General features: G+C 43.2%; 1 protein-coding gene across 5 annotated transcripts in view; it reads left to right on the top strand.

Moving 5' to 3' along the window:
* The window catches only part of DMTF1 (cyclin D binding myb like transcription factor 1), a 42,964-nt gene that overhangs the window by 15,126 nt on the left and 7,729 nt on the right, over nt 1-20,109 (top strand). For 3 of the 5 annotated variants that reach the window (XM_084811161.1, XM_084811159.1, XM_084811157.1), the window contains exons 4-14: nt 2,941-3,035; nt 3,941-4,055; nt 4,735-4,811; nt 6,649-6,806; nt 7,916-7,948; nt 8,639-8,748; nt 10,247-10,475; nt 11,036-11,187; nt 13,510-13,725; nt 16,817-16,902; nt 18,599-18,757. In XM_084811161.1, the coding sequence (XP_084667287.1) occupies nt 2,941-3,035; nt 3,941-4,055; nt 4,735-4,811; nt 6,649-6,806; nt 7,916-7,948; nt 8,639-8,748; nt 10,247-10,475; nt 11,036-11,187; nt 13,510-13,725; nt 16,817-16,902; nt 18,599-18,757 (1,430 nt within the window). The remainder of the gene's footprint in view (nt 1-2,940; nt 3,036-3,940; nt 4,056-4,734; nt 4,812-6,648; nt 6,807-7,915; nt 7,949-8,638; nt 8,749-10,246; nt 10,476-11,035; nt 11,188-13,509; nt 13,726-16,816; nt 16,903-18,598; nt 18,758-20,109) is intronic. The other 2 variants (XR_014784490.1, XM_084811158.1) reach the window with 1 other exon arrangement.

Raw genomic sequence — 20,109 nt, 5'->3', positions numbered from 1 at the left:
CAAAACTATTATTCCTGCTATTGATCACTTATCTTGAGAGGGGAAAGAGGTAAGTCAGGAGACTCTGGCATTGCCAGGGTTTGCTGACTTGCAAATAAATAAAAGCTAACGCTAGCAAATAGTTTTCTACTTTGCTCAGGAATTAGGCTACAAAATTGAGTGGAACAGGCTTATTAAAAGATACCACATATCATTAAAACATCCTTTAATTTATAAAACATATATTAAATTCAACATTGCAGACTGTTATATATCATTGAGACTGAAACAGCTTAAGATGGATGTTATCTGCTAGGATTTATAGTAAGTACACTTCCAACTGTAAGCTGCTGAAGAAGGCTGTCCACTTGAAATAGTCCAGCAATTCTGTGTACGTACCTGTAGAGCTCAGAGTTGATAACCTTCAGCTGTTTCTGTCTTAAGGGTATGTAATAATTTGCAGCATCGTATTTAATGGTAGTTCCCTATTTTAAATGACGTTTTAATCGGATGCTGTTACTTGGGCAGAGTAATCTTAAGGTCGGGGGACTGTGTTCAGGGCAGAGGAACTGCCACTTCTTAAGTCCTGCTGGCTTGCATTGGCCAGGGCAGAAGGTGGATGGGGTGGCGGGGGTTGGGGTTGGTTATTTCTCCTTTCCTGTTGCCTCCATTGGAGGGAATTTACTATGGCAGTTCTTGAGCTGTCGTTTCCAGCTTTGTTTGGAAACTTGTCAGGGGAACCAAAGGGCCTAAGATCCTGCAGGTCCTTAGCCACCCCTGACAACACCCCCAGGCCACCCGTTTTTGGCCTCTCCATTGTTGGAATACCTCTGGAGGGGCAGCCCCTCTCCCCAGGCCTCCCTCTCTGTGGGCATACCTTCCTCTCCACTTGCAGAGGGGGAAGTCTGCAGTCCCTTATGGCCTCTGGACTGCCCTCCCAGGAACCATAGAACTGCAGCCTGTGTTCTATCCAATGTTGCACTCTAATCCCAGAGGTCTCTGTCTCATGACACGCTCTCCAGTTGATAAGCTGTGGCAAACAACCTTCTCTAGTAATAGAAATGTTGGAGGTGCGAACAATAGTTTTATAGGAACAACCAGTTAAAATGTTGGCAGATGGCTGAAAAGAGTTGTCTCAAGTTTGGGAAGTAATTCTTGCTACTGAACTGTTGTTTTGAATTTTGGCTAAACTGAATAATGGCCAGTTTGAATTTTTGCGTTGAAGGTAGAAATTTGGCAAGGTAGAAATTTCATTGGAAAAAACAGGCACCTTGTACAAAAAACGGGCATTTTGAAGGCTGTTTCAACGTTCCAGTCTTGGAGCTGGGAACTTCCCAGACAAACCCAAGAATTTCTGGAGCTTCAAACAAAGGAGTTTTGCAATCTCCATATAAGTTCTGAAAATACGAGACAGAAGATGCTCTACAGCCTTGGCTGAATGGCTGTGGAGTCTCCATCGAGCCCCAAAGGATCATGCTGGAAGGAGCTACCCTGCTTTTTAAGGACCATTGTGCAGTCCTCAAAAAGCATGGTTCAGGGAAGCTCCCCAGCCTGCTAGAATGGGGCATGTTTTAAAGCTAATCCAAAGTACTCAACTCAACAAAACTCCGCAGTTCAGCTGAACTGAAACTCAGTCAGTCTCCCTTCATGTACCCTATACAAGTTCCTGTGTATCAATGAAACTGTAGGTGTAGTTTTGGCTCCACCCTAATTTTAATTGATGTATGTAATTTGAAAGCTTTTCTTAATCGTGTTTTTTTTCCTCTTATAGTACAGCTATGCCAGCAACTGGTAGAATCTAGTAACCATTTTACCCCTGAATTTTATTAGGATCTTAGAAGTTGATTAAAAAGTATTAACTGACAGCATGCATAGTTGTGCAGAATAAACTTGTACAGTGCATTCTTCTTCATGTTTACATGTTGAGGATTCCAGCCTTAATGTATATAACATGTAATGCCCACAACTACAGATGTGAAGGCCTGGAAAAAAACAGATAAATTTGGCGGGGGGGGGTTCCCATTTTTTTTCCGAGGACCGTTCTTGCTTTTTCCAAAAAATTAGAAAAAATGAACAGCTTTGGATTATGAAATATTTATTTTAGAATTTAAGACAAAGTGTTTATATCTTGTTACCCAGCCTTTACTCCCCACAAAATGATTTCTAAAAACTATGTGATAAGAATACTTTTATAGAAAGACTAGAGATGTAAAATATCAGAAAATAATGAAGCCATGGGGGAAAATATTTTTTTAATTCTCTCTGTAAGATTCCCAGCATAGTTAGTTCTTTCATTCCTTATTAAAATTATTGATCTAAAGTATATTTTACTGGTAGACATTTATGCTCATTTCGCAACTTGTGAGTAGAGTCACCCATGTGCGTTCTTCACTGTAAATGTGCAGTCTTGACAGTCTGGGTTTTGTTCTATGGAGTTCTGCGTTTCTGATGCTGTAGCGGTCAGCTGATGTAATTCTAATCTATTCAGACCACAATTACAAATTTACTGAGTTTACTTTTAAACGTTTTAAAACATAATGCTAATTTTATGAGCAAACCAAGTCATACATAAAATAACTTTAGGAACAGAAAGGCTGCTTTATATTCCTAAAGCAGCCCTCCCCAACCTGGTGCCCCGTTTTGGGCTACAGTGCCCAGCATTCCTGACCATTAGCCATGCTGCCTGAGGCTGACAGGAGCAGAAGTCCAAAATATTTGGAGGGCATCAGGTTGCAGAAGGCTGTCTTAAAGCAACAAAGTGACTTTAGATCTGTAAAGAGAACTAAAAAAAAAAAAAGTATTGCTTATTTTTCTATTTTTCCAAAATTTCCAATTTTTCAGAAAAAAACAGGGGGAAATGTTTTTTTTCCCCACGGCCTCAAACTTCCTTGAAATTTTACATCTCTCCTCACAACAGGGGTGAATGTGCTGTACTAATTTTATATTTTGCATGTTTTTAAGTTTCCGAAAGTGACCAGAGCTTTGAGGTGACTATGACTGCTACCACTGAGGTAGCTGACAACGAGGTTAACGAAGGAACCGTTACTCAGATCCAGGTACAACATAGCTTAAAGGATGCTTGCAGCAGTCTTTGGGCACGCTTCTGTGTGTACTGTGTTTCATTCTGAAAATTAAATAAGAATAGCATTACTGTCAGTTAATGAATTCATAGGCCTGGTACCATTCAATGTTCTTGGTGTGTTTGTCTAATCAGTAAATGCAAATATATTTAATATATTCTGAAACCAACAGAAATACTTTTCTTGTACCTTCCTGCCTACGTGCTGATGGGTTTCCTTATTTGCTTCATTGTTGTCTATTCCTATTGTCTGTTCCCATGGGTGTCCATTCCTATTCCACTTTAATTCCTGAGGCAGGAAATTGTGTGGTCCTCACGGTAATGGCAGGCCAAGCCCCTGTGTTGCATGGCACACACAGCGTGCTCCTGAGCTTTTCCTTTTTACTTCAGTGAAGGGGGCAGCTCAGCAAGTACAAAGGGCTGTAAGTAAACTGTAGTCACTTTTAAGAGTTGATAGCAGGTTTGTTTGTTCGGTGGCATGCCTCATGTTAAAATGTTAATCGGAAGCTAAATGATATTGCAAGCATTTTCAGCTTTGGACCTGGGTATGAAAAAGCATGCGATCTTATTCATTGGTCATGCCTCAGTATTCCTCTACAAAAGTGTAGCATTGTCAGATGACACGAATGAAGAAAAAAATACCCTAACTTTGTCAGGATTACCTCCTGAAAAATAAGGCAGGTTGTATATATTTCATAAGCATGTTTTAACCTTTAGGGCACCATTTTGATTTTGATTCGGTATCATCAATGGGAATTTCAGTTGAGTCAGATTCAGTATATAAGCACTGCAAGGTGTCCGCATCCTTAACTCATGATTGCTAAGTACTTCAAGTCACTGAATGTAAATTTGGAGACCTCCTCTTCAATTTACCTTTCCCAGATCCTTCAGAATGAACAACTGGATGAAATCTCTTCTCTAGGCAATGAAGAAGTGTCAGCAGTTAGCCAGGCCTGGTTTACAACCAAAGAAGATAAAGATTCTTTAACAAACAAAGGTTAGTTCACATTCTCCTGTTGTGGCATGTATGCTTGAATGTGTATGAAAATGTCATGTGAATAAACTATGAACAGTTTGTGGATGGTGTATACTATGTTTAACCATAGGTCGTTACAAACATTTATAGTAAATGACAAAAACACAAGAATTTATAAAGTTGTTTTGATAAGGAATGATGGTATGTTTTGTTAAAATAATTCAGGGAAAACTTACTAAAGCTCGCTTACATTAACTCATGGAAGCAAATGGATTTTTACAGCACATATTGTATTGGTTCCTGTGCTATTCCAGCCTTTTTGCTGTTTTGTTATTGTTTGGGAACACTGGGGATTTTTCTTTGCAATTATTAGACACTACCCACCAGTACTATAAATCTAAATTTTATGTACATATAGGGTTTAAATTGTTGAAGGTGTTGTGTACATAATAAGCCTACTGATAAGTATTGGTTGAATCAGAACCACAAATGTAAAGCCATTCTGTGTGATACCTGTTTAGAAAATGATGGGGAAAGCTATGCTGTATAATTAATTGCTTTGGCTCCAGTTAAACTCCTTGTCTTAACTAGTAATGAAAATTTGATTCCTGCTTCCTTCCCTATCTCAGCTAGTTATTCCCCATAATTTTGACTATTAATGATACGCAGTTTGCATTACAGTTTTTCTTTACTTTTTAAGGTCATAAATGGAAGCAGGGAATGTGGTCGAAAGAAGAAATTGACATTTTGATGAGCAACATCGAACGTTATTTAAAGGTTTGTGTTTTTGTTTATGTATGTATTTACTTTATTAAACGGCTCATAAAATTCATTTCTCTAGGCGTTTTACAATTTTTGTTGCAGTCAGTTAGCCTGCTGGTTTGAACGGCCAATCTCGGCTGTGCTATACATTTTAGAACATTAATTAGCTTGGCTTTGATCCAGACTTTCCATGGGTGGAATGCGGCTTGTGCAGTGGGGCTTTCCCACCTGCCCCCAACTGTTCCTAAGCATCTGGAATGGTCTGGGGAGGCGAGGGTGGGAAAGCCCCATTGCTCCTCACACACCACCATATTTAATTAATTAATTAATTAATTCATTGTTGATTTAATTAATTAATATTAATACTTAGTCATACTAAGAGTAGATCCATTGAAATCAATGGGATTTAAGTTAGTCATGACTAACTCCCGCCATTGATTTCAATAGGTCTACTCTAAGCATGACTAAGTCTTGATCCAACCATACATTTTAAAGAAAAACTTTAAATAGCACTCCCTTGGACCGATTTTAATCCTTCGAAAGTACATGTTTAAAAAAGCTATATACAATTATTTTGACTGCATTTTTTTTAAAAATAGGCCTATCATACATAATCATTCTAGCTATTCCAAAAGCATTTAAATAATGGGTTGCATCTAATGGTGTAATTCTGCTGATGGAAGCAGTTCTGTCCGTGGAACCAGGAGACGAGCGATCCTCATCCACCCCCAAAATCTGCTCTGGAGGGCTGGAAAACCCTTCGAACCAGATTTTCAGGTGACACAGAGGGCTGCAGCAGGGAAGAGAGAGGGAGAATGTCCCTCTTTGTTACTGATCACTGAAATAAACCAGTGGTCCTAGCCAGCTTGTAGCAAAAGAAGCATCACCTTTGGAGGGAGTAGCCTCTACTCTTTTTGTAAAATCCATCTCTGATTGATCCTCTTAGGGCACAATCCTATGCATGTTTACACAGGAAAAAATGCCCTAAAATTCCCAGCATGCCCCAGCCAGCATAGTGATGCTTTGGTTAGTAGGGAGTAGAAGAATGTACAGTTTGCATTGGTTCAAGGAATTAGTATTTGTAACAGACCCAATAGATCCTAAGCCAAGATATCAGGTGCCCAAGGGCTGCATAAGCTTTTTGACCCCGAGGCCACATCCCATATCTGCTGGAATACCACTGGCTTCGTGGACCACACCAGGAGTGGCCGAGGACTGCACGCGGGCCACAGGTTATGCAACCCTGATGTACTGAAAGCACCTGTGGCTGGAGGTGATCCGGCCTTTCCTTAAAAGCGCCCAAGGAAAGTTGTTCCACGCAACCTCCTTTAGGTAGCTCATCTCACTGGTTATGTTTTTTCTTAATTATTTTAAAGATCAATTTAATTAGATTTCTTTTTTGTTTTCACTTTATAATACACTTTGCAATTCTTAGCTACCAGTAAAATAAGGTTAGTTACATTAACAACTGTGTTTTAAACTTTTACAGGCCATCTTTTTAATGGGCAAGTTCATTTCTTCCTAAATTTGGATCGAATTTAAATTAATTTTGCATATTTTCCAACTTGGCATTTTAAAAATTGTGATCAGATATCCCAGGTACAGTCTTAAATCTGAATAATAATCGGGCACTTATATCAATATTTAGTAATAACGAAGGTTTATTTAGTTGTTCTTTACCAGACTTGGTGACACAGCCAATCAAGTGTTCAACATATGCTGCATAGTTTTGTGAGATACTTTTTGCGGAACCTAGTAATAAAGCATCAGAACTTAGTAATAAAGCATCAGTCTTTATTTATTGTAAAAAGTTGGGAAACTTAAATTGTCATCCAAATCTTAATGTGACTAGGCACGTGGAATAAAAGATGCCACTGAAATCATCTTTGAGATGTCAAAAGATGAAAGGAAAGATTTCTACAGGACCATTGCATGTGGTCTGAACCGGCCTCTCTTTGCTGTTTATAGACGAGTGCTTCGCATGTATGATGACCGAAACCACGTTGGCAAGTATGAAACCTTCTAACGTTTGACCCAGATGGTATGATTAGGGTTGTGGATGGCCCTGTGCCCCTTCGAACTCATAGCAACTGTTAAGACCTGAATAATCGAGGTGGGAGATTTAAAAAAAACACCTTGGAAAATGATGATGTAGCACGAAGTGATAAAGTAGTAGATTTCTACACATATGTCCCTTGCTGTAGTTGCGATACCATTATTCAGAATTCCCAGCATTACTAAGTTGAGAGAGTCTCAGTTGATAATTGGATTCTTCTTGTGGTGGGGGGATGGGACTGAGGCATACATCCCCACCATTGCTGCTGCATGTGCAATCCCTCACAATCTTTGGTCAATGTGCACCAACATCTATATGTGTGTACACTGCACCTGCATGATCCATCCACCTATGTCCTCTTCCAAGAAGAAGAAGAAGAAATCTGATAGACTATGGAAGCCCAGCATGGATGCCCACCTTCAGAGTTAAAACCTGGGTCCCATGCAAGTGCGAGAGAACCAGTTCGGGCCCTTGTTTGCCAGTGAGGCCCTGCCTCACTGCCTTTCCGTCCATGAGGATTGCACGGAGCATGCCCACCCAACGTGCACGCTCAGCATTAGCACAGGAAGCCACAGAGCTTCCAGGTCGGATCTCGGAAGCTAAGCAGGGTCAGCCCTGGTTAGTACTTGGCTAGGAGACTGCCTGGGAATCAGGCTTCCTGCATTGAGCAGGGGGTTGGACTCGATGGTCTTGTAGGCCCCTTCCAACCCTACGATTCTATGATTCTATGACTCAAACCATTGGAGATGCAGTCCAGGCAAGTGTGGCAGCAGGTTGCTGCCACCACCTGTGCCCATACTTTCGCACCACCTCTGGATTCATGGTCACATATGAGGTTCTACATGGTGGCGGGGTGCATGGGCCCGAGACTGGCTCCCGTGCCCCATCATGTGCAGGACTTGCACGCTGAGGGCCTGTGAGCCATATGGCTCAAAACGAAGGCTCCTGGGACTTCTTTTTCTCAAATGGCCAGAAAAATTGACATTTAAAATTTCTTACTTTTACCAATATGTATAAATTGTATATACGTGTGTGAACTAAATCTCGCTTACGCGTTTCACAGGTACACTCCTGACGAAATTGAAAAGCTCAAGGAGTAAGTTTTATTTTGTAATAATCCAACTCTGTAAATAGTTCAGAAGAGTCTGTAGATCCCTTTCCATAAAAGACAGTGTGGTGTAGTGGTTAGGGTGTTGGACTGGGAGCCAGGAGATCCGGGTTCTAGTCCCCACTCAGCCATAAAGCTCACTGGGTGACTTTGGGCCAGTCACTGACTCTCGGCCTAACCCACCTCACAGGGTTGCTGTGAGGATAACGTAGAGGGGAGGGGGACCATGGAAGCCGTCTTGGGTTCCTTGGAGGAAAAAGTAGAGATATAAATGTAGTGCATAAATAAATGAAGTTGTTCCAGTCTGCAGTTGGCAACTAAAATCCCATGGACTGACTCTAATCCCTGAGGGTGCCATTTCCCACTCTCTCCCCAACTCCTTCTAGAAGAGGAAGCAGTGATGTAGGGAGGGAGGGAGGGAAGAGACGGGGATGAGCAACAGGGTGGGGCATGCAAAGTGAGTACTCCCTTAATGTCCTCCTCACCATTGCCAAGGACTGTAATGCAGGCCTTTGATTCTTGATCCCAACCCAACAGTCCCACTTAAGGTTTGCTCAAGGATTCTACAGTGATCTCATTGGCCTTACCTGTCAAACAAGGCTCACTATATAGTGTAGGGGCTGATACCGTGAGCACAGTAATGCAGGGCTATGTGCTAATACGCTTTTTTCCTCTCAGGCTAAGAATAAAGCATGGCAATGACTGGGCGACTATAGGAGCTGCCCTTGGTAGGAGTGCTTCTTCAGTAAAAGACCGATGCAGGCTGATGAAGGATACCTGCAATACGGGTACAAATATTAAGATAACTGGCAAAGGAAAATGTAGTTACATCGGTGGTAGCTTTCCCTATGTCAACAGTTCATAGACACATAGATTGAAGTTAATCTTCAGCACCATATGTCTTAGGATATGTTTTGAATACTACTTTACTAAATGAATAAAGGTTTTATGCTATAACGCTTTGTTATAGACCACTGCTGAACGCACGTTGGTACGATGGGCTAGAAGGCAGAGAGAGGCTGTATGTTTCACCAACTCCTGGCAGCTTCCACACACTCCGTATCTTCCATACTCTTTCCAGTCCTTGGTGCAATACTCCCAAGTAGTGTGGCCATCGGTACATTGGTGGTGTTTTTTCAGGGAGCTCTCCATGGTACTTCCGAGATGAATACATAGTGTTTTGTTCATTGCCTTTGTGATAGCATGGCTGTTATCACAAAGCCACTCTCCTTCCACACTAAATAGATAACTTAATGGAGATGCCTCAACACACACGTTGCCCAAATGATATAGGTCTTTTCCACTGCTTACACGGGTGTGGGAAGTATCCCTATGATCTGAGCTCCCAGTGTGATGTGGATCATCCTTGTGTTATGGCAGTAGTAAGTATGTCACAAACGTAACATGTGAGTTGAGCCTAAACTTGGAGATCAGCAGGACATTTAATTAAGATTGCATTTTCAGTTTTCGTGTCTTGGTTCTTGTACTAAATTTCATTGGCCCCTTCATTGCCCGCTCACAATGTTAAAAGAACCTTTCGTATGCTAGCAAATGGTATGTAACAAGTATGCATCTAGAGAGTTGACTAAATTGTGGATTGTAGGCATGATACAGGATGTCTTTGTATCAGGCTTTTAAGGGTGCAGTCCTATGGGGATAGTCATCCGCCTCCAAACTTAGAGGTGGTTCGCTGTCCAATGCAGGCAGGCGGAGCGCAGAAGGGATCTTCACTGCACTCCAGCTGCCCGGCATTTGCAGCTAGATGGCCAATTTCGGCTGTCTAGCCAGGGCAACTCGGATCGGGGGGGGCAGATGGTGCATAGGAAGCGTCGTAACAACACTTCTGCCATCCCCTCCCCTCCCCCAGGAACGCCCCTTTCTCCCCCGCTCTGTACTGCTCTTATGAGTGCAGAGCCAGGGATGAACCACACCTCCTACAAGGCAGTCGGGGAGGGGAGTCAGTTTTCTGGGAACTGACCTCGGATCACTGGCTCCAAGCTCAGTTCCCAGAAAACAAAAAATCCTATGGCCGTCTAGCCGCTGTCTAGCCACCATAGGACTGCGCCCTAAGAAGCTGTATTTTTCTCCAACTCTGTTTTTGACTGATCAACAAACCATAAGGTGGGACAGAGCAGTTTAAAAACTTGGAGGTGTAGAGAAATTGCTGAAGCCTCCACCCCACCCCCGGAGAGAGAAAACTGGGGACTTGGGGCCTAAGTCTCAAGAAAACCATGTTTTCCCTCTTCAATGCCATGTATAGTTACCTACTTTAACAATAAATTTCAGGAAAATGGACAGAAGAAGAAGAAAAGAGATTAGCAGAAGTGGTACATGAATTAACTAGCACGGAGCCCGGTGACATTGTCACACAAGGCGTATCATGGGCTGCTGTGGCGGAACGAGTTGGAACGCGGTCCGAAAAGCAGTGCCGCTCCAAGTGGCTCAACTACCTAAACTGGAAACAGAGTGGAGGCACTGAATGGACTAAGGAAGATGAAATAAACCTGATCCTTAGGTTTGTGCCATTTTTCTTGGAAAGGACCTGCCTGGCAGGGCGGTGAGTGGGAGTGGGTGGGGGTGGAATTAAAAAATTAGGCAGGATTCCTCTGTGTCTCTTACTTTGCTTTGTAAAGTATTGTAATATCTTGGAAAACTCTCCCAATGGTGGTGGTTGTGTGCCTAGTTCCCATGTATTTCATATTTGGATATTCTTGCTTCAGCTCGAATAAAGACGGAATTTTGTAAAAAGGGAGCAAGATGACGATCCCAGTGTTTATCCACAGTGAGGAGGTGCTTCACAGGCAACTGACAGCGAAAGCCAGAGTCCACACTGGCCTGTCAGGCTTAGGGGGTCTCTCTGCCGGCACTGCCCCCCAAAGGGTTGAATGCGGTGTGCTGGCATCTGCGATGCAGACTGATTGCTCTTGGGACCACGTGCTACTTTCTGAGAACCAGCGTGCCATTTGCCATTGTGCGGTTTTACAAAACGCGAGCAAAGCAGAAGTAACTCAAGATCCCTTCTGCACTAGAAGCTGTCTTCCCTAATACATACTTTTTTCCATGTCATCCTGTCAGAATAGCAGAGCTTGAAGTATGTGATGAAAATGATATCAATTGGGACCTGCTGGCTGAAGGCTGGAGCAGCGTGCGCTCACCGCAATGGCTTCGCAGTAAATGGTGGACAATCAAGAGGCAGATTGCAAACCACAAAGAAGTTTCGTTTCCTGGTAAAGTGTTCAGGACTAGATAGGATGTTTCCTTCCATGTTCAGAAATTCACCTTCACTATCCAAACCAAGTTGAAACCAAATGTGGGGGATATAACTAAACTTATGACAATTATGAAATGATAATCCCTCCAATGGAATTAGTTCTTGGGAGTTTTGAATGTCCCTAGTGCTATCATGAGAGTCATTTAGGTTTGAAGAGATTAAACAGAAGTCCTGGCATTTTCCTACTGGGACATTTTTGGAAACTGCTTGGGGAGGTTGGGGAAACCTCAGAGCTTGTGCAGTATGGTCTCATTCACTGTGATTCAGAAGTGGAGGGAACTTCTTGTTCCAAATCTAAATATAGTTTCTATGCTCAAATTAAAGGAGCAACTTCTCTTTGTGTATGCCTTTCCTCTGAAGCTGCAACTTGCCTGCAGTTTGTTGGTTTGTGGGGAGGAGCTATGAGAACAGAAAACAATATTTAGCATTTATTTAGCACTTTAGACCACATATGGGCAACCTGCAAGCCACATCTGGCCCTTGGCTGCTCTCTGTGCCAGCCACCAGCCCAGAGCAGCAAAAAAGTAACATGAATAAATAATAGTAAATAAATAAGCGGAATGGTGGAACATTCAGGACAGGAAAAAGGAAGGACTTCTTCACTCTTGGCGTTGAGGACTCCCAGGATGATTATCCTGGGGAATCTTGATTATTCACGCTGAGGCCACTGTGTCTGAGGAACTCATGGCCTCCATGACAGCCACGTCCCAACATGTCATTGGCCCAACACACATGCCAGACCTGGCAGAGTCTAGACGTGATAGAAGTGAATAACATTATGCATGGTGTGGAGAAAGTGGGCAGGGAGAAGCTCTTCTCTCCCTCTCATAATACTAGAACCGGGGTCATCCGATAACGCTGAGCAGTGGGAGATTCAGGACAGAAAAAAGGAACTCCTTCACACAGCGCATAATTCAACAATGGAATTCGCTGCCCCAAGATGAAGCGATGGCCACCAACTCGGATGGCTTTCAAAGGAGATTAAACAAATTCTTGGAGGGAGGCTATCAGTCGGTACTAGTCCTGATGGCTGTATATTACCTCCAGGATCAGTGGCAGCATGCCTGTGTGCACCAGTTGCTGGGGAAGATGAGTGGGCAGGTGCTACTGCACTTATGTCCTGCTTGTGGGCTTCTCAAAGGCACCTGGTTGGCCATTGTGGGAACAGAATGCTGTACTAGGTAGCCCTTTGGTCTGATCCAGCAGGGCACTTATCTCTTTAGAGGTAGGTGAGTATTATCCCCGCATTGCAGAGTTCAGACTGAATAAGAGTGGCTTGTCCTAAGACCAATTAGTGAGTTTATTGCAGAGGCAAGGTTCAGACCTGCAACTCTTAACAACATCTCTTGGATCTTTCTCAGCGATTTCTGATACTGAACAGTATAGCTTCCCCAAATGAAGAGTAAGAGGGCTTCACGAAGCAGAAGATGATAGTAGAAGACTATTGGAGAACAGTGTTAAGGCATGGGCGGACAGGGGTCTTGAATAACCTATGCAGTGATAAACAAATGCTATTTTGTGTGATTATCTACCCAGCAAAATTCGTTCCAGCACTTTTCCATTCATTTTTTAGCATACTGCTTTTCTCCAGTTTGGGTGGGCCCAAGGTGGATTACAACATATAACTAAACACTTTCAAAAGCACTGAAAGACTGTTATTTTAGACTGGTTCTTGAAATCTAGGATTGAGTCAGTAGAATTTTGCGTTTTCTGGATTTGTAAAACCGCTGCTGCTTTAATTGGGTGTTTCATATGCATTTTGATAAGGTTTGTTTCCTTATCAATAGCACGTGAACACACATCCAGACATACATACAAAATAGTAAGGCTAGGGCAGGTGGCAAATGTAGTGTCCCTGCTTCTCCCACCCAATCAGCTTCTGTCCTGGCTGTGGAGGAAGGGACTTCCCTTCCTCCACAGCCAGTGTGGAAGCTGAACAAGCTGGCAAAGGAGGGACATCACTTTGTAACTCTCTCAGCAGCCCTGTTCACTCACCAGGAGGGAATGTGGTGGACTCACCAGTGCGGAATGGTTGGTCGCCAGTGGTGATCGGGCAAGTGGTTTAATACAAGACTGGATTAATTCGACAAGTATGTTTCACTGTTTACTCAAACTCTTGCCCTTTATACATAGGGGTGGGGGAGTTAATTGTAAAAAAAAAAAAGAAAGTTTGATTATGTTTAATCTCTCATGATCAATCACACACACCATTTTTTTCCAAATGCTTTCCTCTTATATTTCCAGCAACACTGAGTTACTGTGTGTTGTGTTTTTTAAGTTCTTATCAAAGGTCTGAAACAGCTTCATGAAAGCCAAAAAAACACTCCAGGGCACCAACTTTCAGAGAATAAATCTTTACCTGGGTTGCCAAACGCTCATTCCGGTTCTGGGGTTCAACACGTTCAGATTCGAGTGGCTCGCTTGGATGAGAATTCGGGCAACTCTCCAGGCCCCATGGCAGCTTTACAGATTCCAGTCCAGATTACTCATGTCTGTAAGTAGCTGAAGCTCATGATTTGTTTCTTCTCCCCAGCCCCTCATGGGCTTTCTGATTTTAAGAGATGCAAGTATCTCTTTTTGGTCTACCAGCAAGTTGATCTGTAGGCTACTCCAGACAAACAAAAAAACCCATATGGGTACATGAGCCCTTCCCCTCTCTTGCATGCACAATGATAAGCAGAACATGATATCCACCACACAGTGACTGGGTTTGCATGAACCCATGAGATGTTGTAAGGTTCTGGGTGGCTTGTTACCCACAGCAACAAGCCACACTGACCAGGTTCGCACAACCCAACAAACCACACTGCCGAGGGTAATTATGCAAATCCCACTGTGACTTACTTCCCTCCATGATCGTGCAAACCATGCCATTATTTATTTATTTCTCTCTATGTATCTATGTATCTATCTATCACATTTATATACTGCCCAACAGCCAAGGCTCTCTGGGCAGTTCACAACAGCTAAAACCATAAAATATAACACAATAAAACAGAATGTAAGACTTTAAAAGTAGCATGTAAAACCAAAATAAAACCCAACAGCGCTTACAACCCAGGGAAAGCTTGGCTGAAATGGTTGCTTTTTAGGAGGCACTTGAACAATGCCACATTTTCTGCCTCCCGAACCACATGGGGGAGGGTTTTCCAGAGGGTGGGTGCTGCTACAGAGAAGGCCCGCCATTGGGGTTCTTCATGGTGACATTCCTTTCGTTTTGGAATGACCAGCAAGGCCTCCTCTGTTGATCTTAGACATCGCCTGGGTATAGATAAGCATATAGTGCAGCAGCATTTTACATGATACACACAGTGCTGGTTTTCCTTCAATGAGTGGCGATAACCACAAATATTACTATGAGAATGTGAACGTTGAGCAGGCGTGCTATGTTTGGAGATGAAGAAGAGTTAACTTGATATGGTGAGGCTGCCGCTGTTCCATGGTTGCTCCTTTGCTCCTTCTGCTAATGAATGCAGTTCCTGCACATGTAGTTAGATCAGATCGTGTGGATGTGTACCATGGTGGTGACAGGAACCTTGTAAGAGGGCAGAGGTGGCTAATGTGGCATGTAAGCCATCCTAACCATACGGGCTGAATTTCCATATGTTACTGGGAATGATATGGGAGCAAGACACAAGATAGCAAGAAATACACTGATGCCAGTGATCTCAGCACTGCAGGTTAGCTTATGTGAGAGTTGACCATGCAGAAGGTATGAACGCAGATGGTCAGTGTATAGTTACTGGCTGTGATCTATTTGCGCAGTGAACGCTTCATCCAGTAGAGGACAGCAGTGTGTACGTGCACGCACACACACACCCACGCACACATGCACGCAGAAAATTCAGACAGAGAGCCAGATCCGTAACAGTACTCACACAGGCTAACAGTACTCACATGAGCAAAGGCAGGCTGTTTCTCCTCCCTGTAGAATGGTCTGAAGGCACAGGGTTGAGTTCTTCTACTCAAGCTAAGAAGATCTGGCCCTGTACATGGTCTAGGTGGGAGACTGCCCAGGAAGCCCATGTTAGCCACTCTGAGCTCCTTGGAAGGAGAGGGGAAATATAAGTATAATAAATCAGGAATAAATCTACCTTTTTTACTGTTGCCTTTCCTAAAGAAAACTGATGGCTGTGTGATTCAAAGCAGTTTTTTCATTCGCCTGTTTGCTGTATCTTCTATATACTTAATGCGAGCTTCTTAATGTACTGTAGTTTCATTCATTTTGTGTACCTTGTTTTGAGGGCTTGGCCCTAAAAAGTGTCTTATAAATACCTTGAGTAAATGAATATCAGAATTTCTCCATGTTTACCTCTACTTTGGAGTGATAGCAGCTCCTTCTCTCGATGGTAGACAGAATAGCACTAGGAAGAGTTGGAGCATGGCCTGCTCCTGTGGGCTCCCATAAACAAAAGCAGGAGTCAGGTGATATGCTCACCTTTAAAGAGTTGCCCATATTCTGCCCCCTCTCTTAGGCCACTTTAAATTTCTGCACTTCTGTGGTGAGCAGTCTGTAGTGCACAACTAATCGCATGGATTGCGCAATTCTCACTTTGCCATCATAGACGTGTACAGAGGTGGGATGTTTGTGGTGTTATAATTGCTCTTGAATAACTTTTAGCAGAATGTTTTAGGCTTTCATTAATCTCTGTGTAGTTACAGACTCAGTTCGCATGACGTGACAGCCCATCATGGATTAAGTTACCCACGAGGAGCTCAGTGTGTGCCTGCCACCATTATGAATATGCGAGCCCCGGCCGGGGTCATGAGAACCCAGCTGGTGGGGGTTATTTGAGGGTTAAACAGCCCTCGCATTATCCTAAAACAGACAGTGGGTTATGCAAGGGTTGTTTAACCCTCAAATAACCCCTGCCACCCCATGTTCACATGACACTTTGTTTTCCTGGCACAGCTGTTGCAGTTCATAGTGTTTATTAAAGCCTTAATGCATAGGAAAGATTTAGTTTATTGGGCTCTGGTTTACACACTACTGAAAAATAATAATTGATACTGTGTTGCAGTGTTTGATTTTGCCTATTTTGTAATTAATCTGAAATGTTATGATGTTAGGATCAGTTAAATGAGTTGTTTATGATTGTAATGCGGTCCTATTATAATGTTGTTGTATTGCTGTTTTGTTAGCCACTTCGGGCACTTTTTGTGGAAAAGCGGCATATAAATTTGATGATGACGACATGACAAACCATAGCAACCCCTGAGTGGCGCATGGATATTCATAATGGCAGACGGCATGTACCGCGGCACCGCAAGGGTTAATTAACCCACGTGGGCTGTTGTGTCGTCCAAGCCAGGTCGCTGTGTGTACTTTCCTCTGCCACATCTCTGCATGATGTAACCCCAGTAGTAATTTTCTTGTTCCCCAACCAAGGGTCAAATCAATTATCTGTGTAACTGTGGCTTCTTTATGTACACACTTAATTTCCCTGCTCCTGCATTGCCATCTTGTGCATACCATTCTGGAGCACACATCCTTCAGTTTCACTTCATGTTCTCTCTGTCAATTAAATACACCCCAACACGGCTTTACTTATTTCTGTGTTTATTTTTCCCCCTTACTCACATAGCTTCAGCTGATTCCCCTGCTGCTTCTGTTGACTCTGAGACTATAACGCTAAATAGTGGAACACTACAAACCTTTGAGATTCTGCCCGTAAGTACTCCAGAACTGGCCTGACTATAACACACTTTACTGGTTTGCGCTTTTGCATTTAAAGATACCCTGCGTCTGCATGGTGCTATTATGTTATAGAAAGTGTTATAAAAAGTGTGAGATTCATTTACCAGGACCTTACTGTAGGAAGTGTTGGAAGCTTTAAAACAATTTAAAGAAACTGTATTATGGTTTTACATTAACTGCATTTTGGGTATTTCAGGCTGTAACCCTATACACACTTACCTGGAAATAAGTCCCTTTGACATCCATCGGATTGCACTGTCTTTTATTAAAAAGAGTTCTATAGCTTCGTTAGACAAGACCTTACCTTGTCAGATACAGGATGCCCACAACATTTAGTAGCTTTGGCTCTTTGTTGTTGAGCTAACAGAGGTGCTACTCTGACATTTATTTATTTTGTTCTTTTTTGTATTTATATCCTGCCATATGGCCTGACAAGCTGTCAGGACAGCTTGTAGCATGAAAATAACAATAAAGCGCAATATTGAGATTACAATTCAAGCCAGAATTAAAACTCCAAACCACCTTTTAAAATAACGCTAGAACAGTGTAACAGCAACGGAAAATGCCACCAGCTTAGCCCTCTGCTCTCGTCCTGCACGTGCCTGCTAGAAGAAAAATGTCTTGACTGTTTTCCAAAAGATGGGAAGAGAGATGGCCCAGTCGAGAGAATTCCAGAGAGGGGGTGCCACCATCAGAAAGGCCCTTCTTGGCCCTGCCAGTGTAATAATCAGAAAAAGAAGGTATTTGAAAGGAGGCCTCAACTGAGGATCTCTGTCCAGGAAGCTAAAAGGGGGAAGACCTTCCCTAAGGTAACCTGGGCTCAAGCCATGTAGGCCTTTATAGGCTGGATTTGATCCCATTGTTCTCTATACAGTGAATGAACACTATCTAACAGAAGTGGGCAACTCTGGTGGAGGGAAGGCATTTTCTCACGCGCATACACACCCTGACCTCCCCACAGGCCACATCCAGCTGCCGCTACACTGGTGAATTTGGCAGCGGCGCGCGCATGCGCGCGCAACCCCCCCCCCCCCAATTTGCTGCTGATTTTTGGCAGCAAACTGATACGGACGGCTGAAATGGTCAAACGTTGCTTGAAAGTAAACTAAATTTGGCCATTTTAGCCTTCTATAGTGGTTTGCCACCAAAATTCAGTGGCAAGCCATCAATATTTTTGCCGCTGCCCCAAATTTCAGGGTCGGGGACTCCCGCAGGCTGCATGTTGCCCTCTCCCTGATTAGCAGGTGGAGCGTTGAACCGGGACTTGGGGGGGGGGGCACCCAGGTTCAAACCTCCACTCTGCCACGAAGCTCGGTGACCTTGGACCAGTTGCTATCTCTGCTCCTAACCGACTTCCCAATGTTGTGAGGATAAAATGGGGGGCTGTGTGCACTGCCTTGTGGGAAGACACATGGGGGAAATGTAGTAAATAAGAGGGGATCTGACTTTTCAGTCTGGGTGGACTGTAAGGAGAAAGGATGTGGTGGCAGTGGGGTAGTAATTGTCATAAAATATCTGGGATTTCAACAGATTTCAGTTTTTATTACATTTAGGAAAGGGGCTCCTTTTTGAGCCTGACTTCCTTCCACCTAGACTTCGGAATGAGCGTGCTTGAGGAGCCTGTCAGCCGCCGAGTCATTTTTATTGACTTTCTTTCCTCTTTTCGTAGTCTTTCCATCTACAGCCTACGGGAACTCCAGGCACCTATTTACTCCAGACGAGCTCAAGCCAGGGGCTGCCTTTGACACTGACCACCACTCCAACCGTAACTCTGACGGCTGCCGCTGCACCAGTCTCGCCAGACCAGATCATCGTCCACGCCTTATCGGTACGTATCTTGAGGTGGGCCGTGGAGAGCTACAGAGTCAGCAGAGGCTGAGGATGGGAGACGCTTCAGAGCTATTGCCGGTCCATCGTAGCAGCTGTAACAGGCTTCTAGTAAAACATAAAAAAGAATGTCCAGTGCGAAACAGTTTTGATTTGACATAATTGGAACATTTCATTTGGTGAGCATTCTCTGCATGGGCTAGTTGTGGCAAGGTCCAATGATTTGTTGCAGGTCGCTGTGAGCCAGCCAAATGACACAAGCATGATTTGTGGGTGAGAGTTGATTGTTCACCACATAGTGGGTTTTGAGGGTCATAGGCTCCATCCAGAAGCATCAAAAAAACTAGCACGGACTGGCAGAGACAAACTTTTTGGGCATATTTTCCACTCTGAGGAGTAGTTCTGGCCCCTTACTGTCTCCACATCCTCTAGCATTTTTCTCACTCCCCCTGGAGTGAGCCATACAAGCCAATTCCACCATATCACCCAAGAGGGACTTTTCGTCTCACTTCTCCAGCTTCCCCCTCACCCCTGAGGAGCCCGCCCTTCCCAAGTTAGTACCCTCTTCTCTCACAAGAGACCCATGGCTCTGCTTTAACCCAATCCTTCCCTACCATTTTGATACTTGAATGAATGAATGAATGAATGTTTTATTTCGGTCCAAGACCAGCGCATAAATAATAACAAACATACAAAACTCATGCTGTCAGACCGCATAACCACAAGACAACATGATTAAAAACATACAATCCCAATATAAAAAAAAATTACAATGTTAAAATAAGATTTTTTCAACACCCCCTAGCAAGTGACAGCAGCAAGTGATAAAAAAACTGGCCACTTTTGCTGTTACACAGGGATTCTGATCAGATAAAAAATATTATAAATAAGATAAAACAGATCTGCCAGGGATTTGTTGTAAAATCAGGGTAATAAAAGTGCATCAAAGATCACAATAAAAAGAACAGTAAAACGTGTCCAACTGTCTCCACTTCCCCCGCTTCACAAGAGCATAAGCGTTCTTGATATGGGACCCTCATAAATCTGCCTTCCAAGAGTGCAGATGGCAAAACTTTGAATCTGGCAACGTAAAAGCCTTTCTGAATTTGATGCTTAAACACACATTTTGATACTTAATAAACACACATTGCTGTGCTCTAATCTTCCAGTTTATTTATTTTCTATTATTTATATCCACTTTTCTATAAAATATTTAAGATGTGGTGTGTGTGTGTGTGTGTACGTACAGAGAGAGAGAGAGAGCACGCACGTGCAATTGAAGGCAGGTAATTCATCTCTCACTACAATTTATTACCATGATTGAAGAGCTTGAAGAGAAAAGCATTTGGGTAA

Source organism: Heloderma suspectum, chromosome 7 (assembly GCF_057233095.1).
Source record: "Heloderma suspectum isolate Gila_16-S chromosome 7, 16-S_ref, whole genome shotgun sequence".
Classification (NCBI taxonomy): domain Eukaryota; kingdom Metazoa; phylum Chordata; class Lepidosauria; order Squamata; family Helodermatidae; genus Heloderma; species Heloderma suspectum.
Note: the sequence above shows the minus strand (reverse complement) of the source record. Positions and strands in the feature narration are given on the sequence as shown.